General features: G+C 41.5%; 1 protein-coding gene across 1 annotated transcript; it reads right to left on the bottom strand.

Annotated features, from left to right (window-relative positions):
- Positions 1-2,197: 2,197 nt before the first annotated feature.
- ORYCUNV1R1531 (vomeronasal 1 receptor oryCunV1R1531) lies at positions 2,198-3,070 on the bottom strand. Its single transcript, NM_001167220.1, has one exon. It carries the CDS (start codon positions 3,068-3,070, stop codon positions 2,198-2,200), a length of 873 nt encoding a protein of 290 aa, NP_001160692.1.
- Between the last annotated feature and the right edge of the window lie 9,556 nt (positions 3,071-12,626).

The following is a 12,626-nucleotide window of genomic DNA, read 5'->3' on the forward strand; positions in this document are numbered from 1 at the left end:
ACCTATGGGCGTGAGTGGGAGACCTGACAGGCATGGTGGTGGGGTCACTGGTCCAGAGTAGACACCACGGGGCAGCCAGGGAGGGGTGAGGGGTGAGGGCAGCTGTGCCAGTCTGGATCTGGGTGCTGGAGTCCGGATGTGGCCACAGTGAACATTCATGGAGCAAGAGAAACTGCTGAGTATTAAAAAATAACTTCTAGAAAATTCGTTGGGGTAGCACTGTGGGCAGAGCAGGTACGGCTGCTGCCTGCAACACTGGCATCCCATATGGGCACTGGCTCACGTCCTGGGTAGTCTACTCATCCAGCTCCCTACAGATTCGCCTGGGAAAGCAGCAGAAGATGGCCCATGTCCTTGGGCCCCTGCACCCACGTGGGAGCCCTCGAACCATGTGGGGATTGAACCAGCAGATGGAAGATCAATCTTTCTTTCTCTGCCTCTGCCTCTACTTCTCTGTAACTGACTTTCAAATAAATAAACATTAAAAAAAAATGTTTGAAGGTGATGATACCTGATCATAAGACTTCAATTTGAAAATTAAAGGAAAAGAAAATGTCAAATTGTACTGATCACAAGGATGAAATCACGACGGGGAGGAGGGCGGGGCGGGGAGAGCTGTCCACGGGGCATGAGGAGCATGAGGAGCAACACTTCGTGAAGGGAAACACAACTGGGGAGGAAAGACAGCCACGCAGTAATGAAGCAGTGTCCACATTGAAGGTCTCTGAGGTGTGTTTCCCGACGTCACCCTGACTGAAACATTAGGATAAAGAACAAATTTTAAAAGCTCATGGAGAATACTGAGTTTCTGCATGGGAAGAGCCTCCCTCTGGCATTAGATAATGAGTTTGATCCATAGAAAGCTGAAGAGAGGGGAAATGGGAGCTCTTGAAATTTTGGGTTCCAAACCTTGGAACCTTTGGACAGGCGCGGTGGAATTTCTTAGCCTTGGGAACAAAGATATGTGCAAAGGTTCAAGCTACAGTCACTGTAGCTGTCCCTGGGGACTGGAACTAAACAATGAGGGAAGTAGGGCATAGAAATTAAGATGTGGAAGATGAAACTGAGAAAAAAATGTTGATGGTTAGAAAAGTTTAGCAAAACAAATATACTGTGAGCCAATACACCATGGAGCAATGAAAAGAATCAGGCCCTTGCTGCTGAGTATGTAAATGTAGAGACAATTCTCACTGACATCCCAGTGACTTGGATCCAAAAAATAAATGTCATCGTAAAAAGGGGAGGGGAGGGGCCAGTGCTGTGTCCCATTGGGTTACACCCTGGCCTGAGGCGCCAACATCCCATATGGGTGCCAGTTCGAGACCCGGCTGCTCCACTTCCAATCCAGCTCTCTGCTGCAGCCTGGGAAATCGTAGAAGATGGCCCAAGTGCTTGGACCCTTACACCTGCATGGGAGACCCAGAAGAAGCTCCTGGCTCCTGGCTTCAGATCACCCAGCTCCAGCTGTTGCGGTCAATTGGGGAGTGAACCATCAGATGGAAGACTTCTCTCTCTCTCTTTCTCTCTCTCTCTCTCTGCCTCTCCTCTGTGTAACTTTCAAATAAATAAATCTTTAAAAAAAAAAGAGTGGGGATCAATATGGATGGATTTATGCAAATGCTGCATTTTACTAAACATTAATGATTGAATCTTCCACAATTTCCCATCCTCTTAATCAGCTCTTTTTTCCTAGATTTTTTCACAAATACAACTATTTTTTCCAGCATCACAGATAATTTTAGGGCTCTCTTTACTTCCTTTGTTTTATCTTTAGGTCACTGGGGCACATCTAATCTAGGTAAGTCTCCAAAATATGTGACATAGGTGGTTTTTATTTAATGGATAAGAGAAGTCTTTTAACAGCACAGTTTAACAAATACAAAGCAAGCCAAATGTGACTCAGTATTTTCTAGTTGCTCCATTCAAAAGGACAAAAGCAAGCAGATAAAATTAGCTTAATGATATACACCACATTCATTTAACCCAAAATGTTACTTCACTGTGTATTCTATGTGAGGATTAATACATTTTGATTCATGTTAACATTACAAAACCTGAATGTTTTTAAATGTACTACATAGTTCCACTCAAACTAGCCCCATTTCCAGTGCCCCATTGCCCTATGGCTTCTTTTCCTCATATAAATCTTGATGGAGACTCCTCTGTTGAAGATGATGTCAGATCAGCCACTGAAAGCTCATGGACAAAAGGTCATTCTCATATTTGAAAAGAAGGAAGTCAATCTGAGAATAAATTTGTTATGTTTCATCAGAAAAAAAGGGCAAAATGTCGGGTAGCATGATGCTAAAATTCCACCAATACCCTCCAACCTTGAGTTTTTCTCAGATGCATAAAATCCATAAAGTGTCAAACAGTTGTTTGACAAATAAAAGAACACAAAGCAAAATACCAGCAAAAGAATCATGTAGGTGGCTTTGTTTTCTGAAGATGTCTTGGAAGAGAGACTGGAGGTGTGAATGTGCTGGGCCCTCCTGCGGTGTCTGTAGAGGATCCACACCATGTAGAGGCTGGACCAGATCATCAGTGCCAGGAACACTATATCATGAATCAAGATGATACTTATAAATGATCTTGCTTTATGGGCTACAGGCTTCCTGGATTGACAATATACATTAACATATCCCTCACCAACCAAGGTGAAATTCAGTCTGGCTTTTACAGATCCAATGATGTGGGTGTAGATCAGCATGTTGATGACCCAAAAAAAGAGTAAAGAGCGGAAAATCCACTTGGATAGTTTAGGTTTCAGCCATGCCCATTTAGAATGACTGGGACTGAGAGTGATGGCCTGAAATACACTTAGGAGAAAGGTAGTACATATGGAAAGACCTCGAATCACTCTGGATATGTACAGAAATGTTTGACAACCAATATCATCAAAGAAATCTTTGATTCCAAAAGATGACATGAGTTCTGGTATTGACCGGATCAAAATGGTTGAAATATTGACCACTGTCAAGTGCATGAAAATCCAATCTATGGGTTTCCTCAGATGAGGCTTGATTAGGAAGGTATATGTGTATATAATGAAGAGCAGTGAGTTTGCCATGACACCCATACAAATCTGACATATTAGGATAAAGGTATAAATCACATCACTTGTTAACATTATCTCAAGGATTTTATATATTTTAGATGTTTTAATTAGTCTAATTTGGCATCCTCTTAAACAGATCATATTCTGTAATTATAAAAATTGGAGTCTGTTGAAAACTAGGATGACTAACAGCTCTCTTTGAGAGAAGGGGTGAAATGTTCATATCTTCTATATTTCAGACCCAACTGTGATACTTCCAGGGACTGGACTTTGGGCATCCTTTGAATTTCAGACTATAGTTATACATGATATGAAGCAGTGGACATCAAATGTCATATTCTACATTCCTATCTATTACCACGAGGACATGTTGGCCCCTATGAATGAAAAATATGCAGGTGATATTTTCTTCAGAGTATAGAGTGCTTGTAATCTCTAAACCAATGTGTAAGTCTTCACCTCTCTGAAGAACATTCTACTTCTAATGCATGAAGTGGAGTATGTGCACTTGAACTGCTTTATTAGAATTTACACTGCAGACAATTCTTTCAAACAAGGAACATTTTTAACACTTCAGAGCAGTTTAAAACACTCAGATATTATACCAATCAAAAATATAATTAATTAAATTTTAAAATGTGAAAAGGAATAACTGGTTTTCCAAGTGAGGATTTTGCTTCTTCTCATCTAACCGCAGTGTTTGGAGACATTTTTGTTCTCAGACGCTGCAGAGCTCCTGAAACACAGTGGGTAGAGGCTGGGAATGCAGCTCAACATCCCACAATGCACGGGACAGCCCTCAAACATTCTGGCCCCAAGAGGCAGACAAACACAGGGTGATGAATGCAGTCTAACAAAGTATCCCTGTCTTTCTCTCTACACCACATCTAAAACTTTGGCTCAACATTTTTTGTTCATTGTTATGCAGACAGAAACGGTTGGTTCACAAACAGAACAGGAAGAGTATGACAGTCACTGAGGCTGACTTAGTGCTTCATCTCCGTTTATTGGACTAAGGAGTTCTGCTTATGTCATTCTCTCAGAGAATATGTCTTTGTCATGTAAGGCTACGCCTTCCTTCCTACACAGATTGTTACTGAATTACATATGTGTCTTCTCCAATCTGAACACATTCATAGAGTATCTGAACTTCCTATATTCCATTCTCAGATTCACAACAACTCTGTCTTCTGGCATCAACTCTACTACAGTGCTGGCTTCTAATCATCTAACAAAGAAAGAAATCCTACATGTAACAAACACCATCAATACAGAGTACTTGTCTTCAGTTCTCATATTTGTGCCTTCAAATGTCTCTGTAATTTAGGACCATGTTAGTTGGAATTACTTGAAACTGTGTCACCTAATATGGTCAACAATGTTAACTACTTTTAATTTTTAAAAAGCATCCTAGGGGGGCCAGCACTCTAGGGTAGCAGGTAAAAGCCTCCATCTGCAGTGCCACATCCCACATAGGTACTGGTTCAAGACCCGGCTGCTCCAATTCCAATCCAGCTCTCTGCTATGGCCTGGGATAGCAGTCAAGGATAGCCCAAATCCTTGGACCCCTGCATGTGCATGGGAAGACCTGGAGGAGCTTTCCCCTGCAGCCTCTGCTGAGGATGGCTTGTCCCGCGGAGCTCCGGATATGTGTGGAGTGACTGGCTGTGGACTTAAGGTCCAGGAAGCTGCAGGATGATTTGAAGGTAGTGCATGCTTCATCCTGCAGAGAGGAAATAATTACCAGGGTACAGTCTGCATGTGAAGTTCACAGATGCCATCTCCTGTGTGAGAACCCTGCCAATGTTGGCATCTCAGCTGCCTGACAGTCCTTGCTGAGACCCAGGGATGTAACCTCATCGTGAGTCAAGGAGCATCTGTAGTTAAGTTTTGTGTGATGAAAATAGTTAACTGATTTATTGTGGCTGTTGCTGTGGAGTAGTAGGCGAATCCTCCATCTGTGGTACATGGGCACTGGTTCATATCCCAGCTGCTGCTCTACTGATCCAACTCTGCTTGCAGCCTGGGAAAGCAGTAGGAGATGGCCCAAGTCCTTGGGCCCCTGCACCCACATGGGAGATAGAAGAAACTCTTGGCTTCAGCTTACCTCAGCTCAAACTGTACTGGCCATTTGGTAGGGGTGAACCAGAAGATGGAAGACTTTCTGTCTCCTTCTCTCTGTAACTCTGCCTCTCAAATAAATAAATCTTTAAAAAGCAAAAAAGCAAAAAAAAAAAAAAGACCTGGAGGAAGCTCCTGGCTCCTGGCTTTGTATTTGCACAGCTCCAGCAATTGTGGCCAACAGGATAGTGAACCAGTGGATGGAAGACCTCTGGCTCTACCTCTTCTCTCTCTATGTAACTCTGACTTTAAATCAATCAATCAATAAATAAATCTTTTAAAAAATCCTAGGTTGTTCATTAAGAGAAATGGAAAGACTCTGGAATTCCCAAAATCTATATCGGAGTGTCCAGGTTAGAATCCTGACTCTGCTTCTGAATCAACATTCCTGGTAATGCATATTCTAGGAGGCAGCAGATGATAGCTTGAGGAAATTGGCCCAGGGCAGTCATATGGAAGAGATATATGAAGTCCTGATCCCTGAACATGGCCAGCTCTGACTGTTTCAGGTTCATAGGGAAGGAACCACTGGGTTAGTCTGTACTTGCTTGCTCACTCACTCTTTCTCTCTCTTTCTCTCCCTCCCAATCTCTGTCTCCTTTCATAAAACAAATATATGAATTTAGTTTTTTAGTGCAACCTGTCTTTAATATACAGGATGACAGTTTCTGGTTCACCTTCAGGCTCTCTGACCATCAATCCTTGTCCACTATCACAAGCATGGCCTGTCACAAGAGCTCCTTCTTCAGTCAAATTCTCTGCTCACTCCATTTACCTGCTGTTCACAATTTAAAGTCTCTCATAATTCTATCATTGAGCTGAACTCCCAAAATTCCCTTCAGTACTAATGTACTTCAGGTCTCTTTCTGCCAAGCATGAGAGGTCCTGGCTAAATATCTGCCTCTCAAATGAACCCACCCAGCACAACTCTGCACAGCTTATGATGGGTGGGTGCCGTCAGGCCCTTACTGGGACTCAAAAAAGGAAAAGGAAACAAACTAGGATGTGGCAGGCACTCTCTGTAACCCTCATAGCTCAATGTGTGGTTACTGTTGACCTTCAATAAAACAAAATCACAAAGAGAAATCCGACACATGAGTACTGGCAAAACAAGACAGAGACACACCTCCCACATGCCAAAAGAAGGCACCAGGTTGTCCAGGTAGAATCAGCATGCAGGGAATTTAAAATAGCCATGTTAACATTACAACAGTTACACCAATTCAAAAACCTAGAGAAATGGAATCTTTAAGGAAGAGGGAGTCAGAATGGACAGCAGAGTTTATGAAAAGGTGGGAGGAGCTTCAAAGTCTAGAAAGGGCACCCAGGAGGACAGAGCAGGTCACCAAACACAGCTCTGTGGAGCACTCACTGGGAGGGCAGTGGGGAGCTGCTGGGAATAGCCACAGGCCCTGGGTGGTTGATCAAGGTTGGTCTGTACAGGGGAACCTGCAGAAGTGTCAGAGTAGCACCAACACTGAGGGAACTGCAGCCCTGGGCACATGCATGGCCCTGGGAGACCTGGGGGAAGACGAGTGGAAAGCTGTAGGCCATGGGGAGCGTCTGGTCAGTCACTGAGTCCAATGACTTAATATTAAATGACAGAAGGCCTACGTTCCACTGCTACCATTCCAAACTCTATTAGGAACTCTTTTGGCTAAGTCTGCTGAAGGGCTTTACAAGGAAGCGAAGCAAGGAGTTTCTGGGAAAATGTGGCTCTCAGTCTTAGGAACAAGGAAGTGTCCAACTGAGGGACTGAAGCCAAGGTCAGTCTGCTCACCTGTCAGCTCACACCTTTTTATGCTCTCTTACTTGGCATTGCTGGCAAGAGCAAAATCATACTCACAAATATTATACACAGTCATCCCTCAGAGCACGGGAAATCTGCAAAAACAACTCCAGGAAAATTGGGGGAAGATGGCAGAATAGGGAGGGAGCACACCGAAGGTCCAGTAAGGGAGGGTTCAAAGACAGGTGAGAATTTGTAGTTTTTAAGGAACGAGAAGCCCTTCCTGAAACTCGGGAGATAGGGTGAACACGGGAGTAGGACGCGGACGCCTGAGGCGCAGGACACCAGCAGGAGTGTGTACGCACCAGCGCTGGAAGCCAAGGGGAGACGGGGCGCTCGCCCAGCACCACGGAACAGCCACCACCACCCCTCCCCCAACCCACCCTGGGACGGACACTGAGACACACACGACTGAGTGGGGGAGGAAATAGAAAACAGAACAGAGTGAGTGGTGCCTACGGAAAGAATGCGCGATTCAGGGGTACTAATTGAGAGACTGAGTAAACCAGTATCTCTTGGCGTCTCCTCAGAGCTGCAGCAGGTGGGAAGCAGCCATTTTGTCTGTTTACATTCTGGCTTAAAGGAGAACTGTCTTTGCCTCCACACTAACCTTCGGAGGCAGAGCCCAAAGGAGGAGCAGAGCAACAGGACACTTCTTGCTTGAGGCAGGGCAGTTCAAAGCCCTGACGCCCATCTACTCAAGTTACAAGAAAAAAAAAAGAAAGAAAACAAAACTGAATAGTGGCTGGGGGGGGGGGGGAAGGGCAGGATCCAGAGCTGCAGCGGGCAGAGAGCAGCCATCCTGTCTGTTTACCTTCAGGCTGTGTAGAGCAGCCTGCTTACACTGGATATTGCTACAGACTCACAGCAGCCTATAGCAGAGGGAAACCACCCAGACAGAATGCCAAAAAAAAAAAAAACCCACAATAAGAATATAGAAGAACATATAAACTTTCCAATGGAGCAGGCTAAACCAACCATAACAGAGGCAGAAGAAGAAGTTGAAAACATGCCAGAAAAAGAATTCAGAAAATTAATAATCAGAATACTTAGAAATAATGAGAAACAGTGTCAAGAGCTGAATGAAAATGAAGCCCAAGGATTAGAGATCCTAAAGAGAAGCCAGAATGAGATACTAGAACTGAAAAACTAAATTGACCATACAAAAAACACCATGGAATCCCTCGGAAATTGAACAGATGAAATAGAAGACCAAATATCAGAATTTGAAGACAAACTTCCAGAAATAATACAGTCAGTTCAAACACAGGAAGAAGAAATTAAAAAATACGGTCGGAGACCTACAAGATTCAATCAAATGGTGTAATGTTCAGATAATAGGAGTCCCTGAGGGGGTGGAAAGAGAGAATGGATTGGAAGGTGTCTTCAACAAAATAATATCAGAAAACTTCAAACAAAGGCAGCTGGATAACAACACACAAATACAACAGATAGCCAGGACTCCGAACAGAGTAGACCAGAAGAGAAATTCACCATGACACATTGTGGCAACACTCAGTTCAGTGACACACAAAGAACAAATCCTAAAATGTGCCAGAGAAAAGCGACAAATCACATTCAGGGGTAAGTCAATCAGACTCACCCCAGACTTCTCATCGCAAACACTACAGGCAAGGAGACAATGGCATGATATATTTCAAGTTTTAAAAGACAAACAATGCCAACCTAGAATACTATATCCTGCAAAGTTATCATTTATGAATGAAGGGGAAATAAAGATCTTCCACGACAAACAGAAACTGAAAGAATTTGTATCCACCCGTCCAACCCTACAACACTTGCCCAAAGACGTGCTGCACACAGAATTACAAAAACAAGAACTTCACTACAAAAAAAAGCGAATGTAGAGTAACCCACAAACAAAGTTCAAAATACGTAAACAGCTCATTTCAGGAAACATGAAGGGGAAAAGACAGTACTTAACAGTAATCACATTGAATGTGAATGGTCTTAATTCCATGACAAAGAGACGTAGACTAGCTGATTGGATAAAGAAAGAGAATCCATCTATATGCTGCCTTCAGGAGACACACCTTATCAGCAAAGATGCATGCAGACTGAAAGTGAAAGGATGGAAAAAGATACTCCAAACTAATGGAAATCAAAAAAGAGCTGGTGTGGCCATCCTAATATCAGACAAAATAGACTTTAACATAAAAACTATTAAAAGAGACAGAGAAGGGCACTATATAATGATTAAAGGATCTATCCAACAGGAAGACATTACTATTATAAATGTATATGCACCTAATTACAGGGAGCCTGGCTACCTGAAAGAATTACTAAAGGATTTAAAGGGAGATATAGACTCAAATACAATAGTAATAGGGGACTTCAACACCCCACTCTCACCAATGGACAGATCAACCAGACAGAAATTCAACAAGGAAACAACTGAGCTAATTGATGCCATAGACCAAATAGACCTAATAGATATCTTCAGAACCTTCCACCCCACAGACACAGAGTTCATGTCTTTCTCCCCAGTACATGGAACATTCTCTAGGATTGACCATATACTAGGCCATAAAGGAAGCCTCAACAAATTCAAAAAAATTGAAACTATACCATGCAGCTTCTCAGACCATAGCGCAGTGAAACTAGAAATCAACAACCCAAGAATCTCTACACCATATGCAAATATATGGAGAATGGACAACATGACCCTAAATGAACAGTGGGTTATCAAAGAAATTAAAAGAGAAATCAAAAGATTTCTAGAAACAAATGAAAATGATAACACAACCTATCAAAACCTGTGGGACACAGCAAAAGAGTGCTAAGAGGAAAGTTTATAGCAGTTAGTGCCTACATCAAGAAGCTGGAAAGGAACCAAACAAATGAACTCTCCATGCACCTCAAGGATTTAGAAAAACAGCAGCAAATCAAGCCCAAATCCAAAAGGAGGAAAGAAATACTAAAGAGAAGAGAAGAAATAAACAGAATTGAAACCAAAAAAACATACAAAAGATCAACAAAACCAGGAGCTGGTTCTTTGAAAAATAAACAAAATTGACACACCATTGGCCCAACTAACCAAAAAAAGGAGAGAGAAGACCCAAATCTGTAAAATCAAAGATAGTAATGGAAATGTAACAACAAACACAACAGAAATAAAAAAATCATCAGAAACTACTACAAAGAGATGTATGATAACAAATTGGGGAACCTGGAAGAAATGGATAGATTCCTAGACAAATACAACCTTCCTAAACTGAGCCGTGAAGATAGAAAATCTAAACAGACCCATAACCTTGGAAGAAATTGAATCAGTAATAAGCGCACTACCGAAAAAGAAGAGCCCAGGACCAGATGGCTTCACTGCCGAATTTTACCAGACATTTAGAGAACAACTAACCCCAGTTCTTCTCAAATTATTCAAAAAGATTGAAAGAGAGGGAATCCTTCCAAATTCTTTCTATGAAGCCAATATCACCTTAATTCCTAAGCCCGGAAAAGACACAACAGAGAAAGAAAACGACAGACCTATCTCCCTGATGAACATAGATGCAAAAATACTCAACAAAATTCTGGCAAACCAAATCCAACTACACATCAGAAAGATCATTCACCCGGACCAAGTGGGATTTATCCTGGTATGCAGGGATGGTTCAATATTTGAAAGTCAATCAATGTAATACATCACATTAATAAATTGAGAAATAAAAAATCATATGGTTATCTCAATAGATGCAGAGAAAGCATTTGACAAAATACAACACCCTTTCATGATGAAAACCCTAAGCAAAAAAAAAGTTGCATTTTATATTCAACTTAAAACTATTGGTTGAACTCTGTAATTAATACATAATTACTCTTAGGTGTATAATTAATGCTATAACTAGTACTCAAATAGTATTTCACACTTTGTGTTTCTGTGTGGGAGCAAAATGTGGAAATCTTTACTTAATATACGCTAAATTGATCTTCTGTATACAAAGATAATTGAAAATTTATTTTGATGTGAGGGGAAGGGGAGAGGGAGTGGGAGAGGGGAGCGTTGTGGGTGGGAGGGAAATTACGGGGGGGAGAAAGCTATTGTAATCCATAAGCTGTACTTTGGAAATTTATGCTCATTAAATTAAAAAAATGAAAACAAATAAAACAACCATCCTTCCTCTACTGAAAAAAAAAAAACAACTCCACAACAGGGCGTAATAGAAAATCACACATGATTGCATTCCTGTGCTATCCATTCTTTTTACAATTTCTGATATCTGTAAACTAAATTATGTTATATATGGTTTTTAATTTAACAGATATCATGTTAGATATTAGGAGAAATGAACTACAAACAAAGTAAAATTTTTATGATATTTCACTAGTTAACACAAAGAAAGATACACTGGCAGATCTACACATAGACCTGAGCTGGGAGATGGGGGTGAGAGATGGAGAGGTGTTAGTGACAGTGTAGAGTTATCAGATGAATAAATTCTAGATAGCTAAAGTAACATGGGTTGAATATAGTTGATAATATATGTATTACAATAAGATTGTATTGTATAATTGAATTTTGATAACATCATAGGTCTTACAAATTGTCACCATGCACACAAAGGTTTCTGTGTGAGTGTTATGTTAACTTAGAGGTAGTATTCATATCAAATCATCCCAATATACTAGCTAAAATTACAAGCTTATATTTGAAATTATAAGCCGGCGCCGCAGCTCATTAGGCTAATCCTCCGCCTGCAGCGCCGGCACACCGGGTTCTAGTCCCGGTTGGGGTGCCGGATTCTGTCCCGGTTGTCCCTCTTCCAGGCCAGCTCTCTGCTGTGGCCAGGGAGTGCAGTGGAGGATGGCCCAAGTACTTGGGCCCTGCACCCCATGGGAGACCAGGATAAGTACCTGGCTCCTGCCATCGGATCAGCGCGGTGCGCCGGCCGCAGCGCGCCAGCCGCGGCGGCCATTAGAGGGTGAACCAACGGCAAAAGAAAGACCTTTCTCTCTCTCTCTCTCTCACTGTCCACTCTGTCAAAAAATTTAAAAAAAAATGTATATTTGAAATTATACCTCCATGAAGCTGAAAAAGTTAATGAATAATGGACTAAATCCACCAAGCAAATGCAGACAATGCAAGAGTCAAAAATGTCAAATCCCAGCTATGCGCTGTCCATGGCATTCACATTGTAAATGCAAAAGCACATATGGTCCAAAAGTGACAGAACAGGACATGATATACAGGGTCAATATTAATCTGTAGACACACAGAGTATCCACATAAAAATGAGATGAACTGAACTTCAAGAAAAAAACAATGTCTTCTGATTTAACTAGAATTAGGAAGAAAGAGAAAGTTTCAAAATAAAGAAAGGAAGGTATAAAACTACCAACCAAGTATCAGAAAGCAGGTGCATACAGAATAACACTGCACAAATCCAACATTTAGGGAACAGAATAGCTGGATATCATGAAACCCACTATGGTAAAAATAAAAGATGTAAATTTGTAAATGCTAAACAACAGTATCAATATTTAATGTAAAAACACAAGAAATTATTTTTTAAAAAACAGGAAAATCCACCACGGTAGTAGGAGATTTAACCAAAGTCTTTTAGTAACCAAGGAACCAGCAGACAAAAAACTCAAGCTTGTGAATTAATTTGCTGCACCTAATGCCTTGACCAACACACA

This window comes from Oryctolagus cuniculus, chromosome 18 (assembly GCF_051225735.1).
Source record: "Oryctolagus cuniculus isolate XC-2025 breed Fujian yellow rabbit chromosome 18, ASM5122573v1, whole genome shotgun sequence".
In the NCBI taxonomy this organism is placed as follows: Eukaryota; Metazoa; Chordata; class Mammalia; order Lagomorpha; family Leporidae; genus Oryctolagus; species Oryctolagus cuniculus.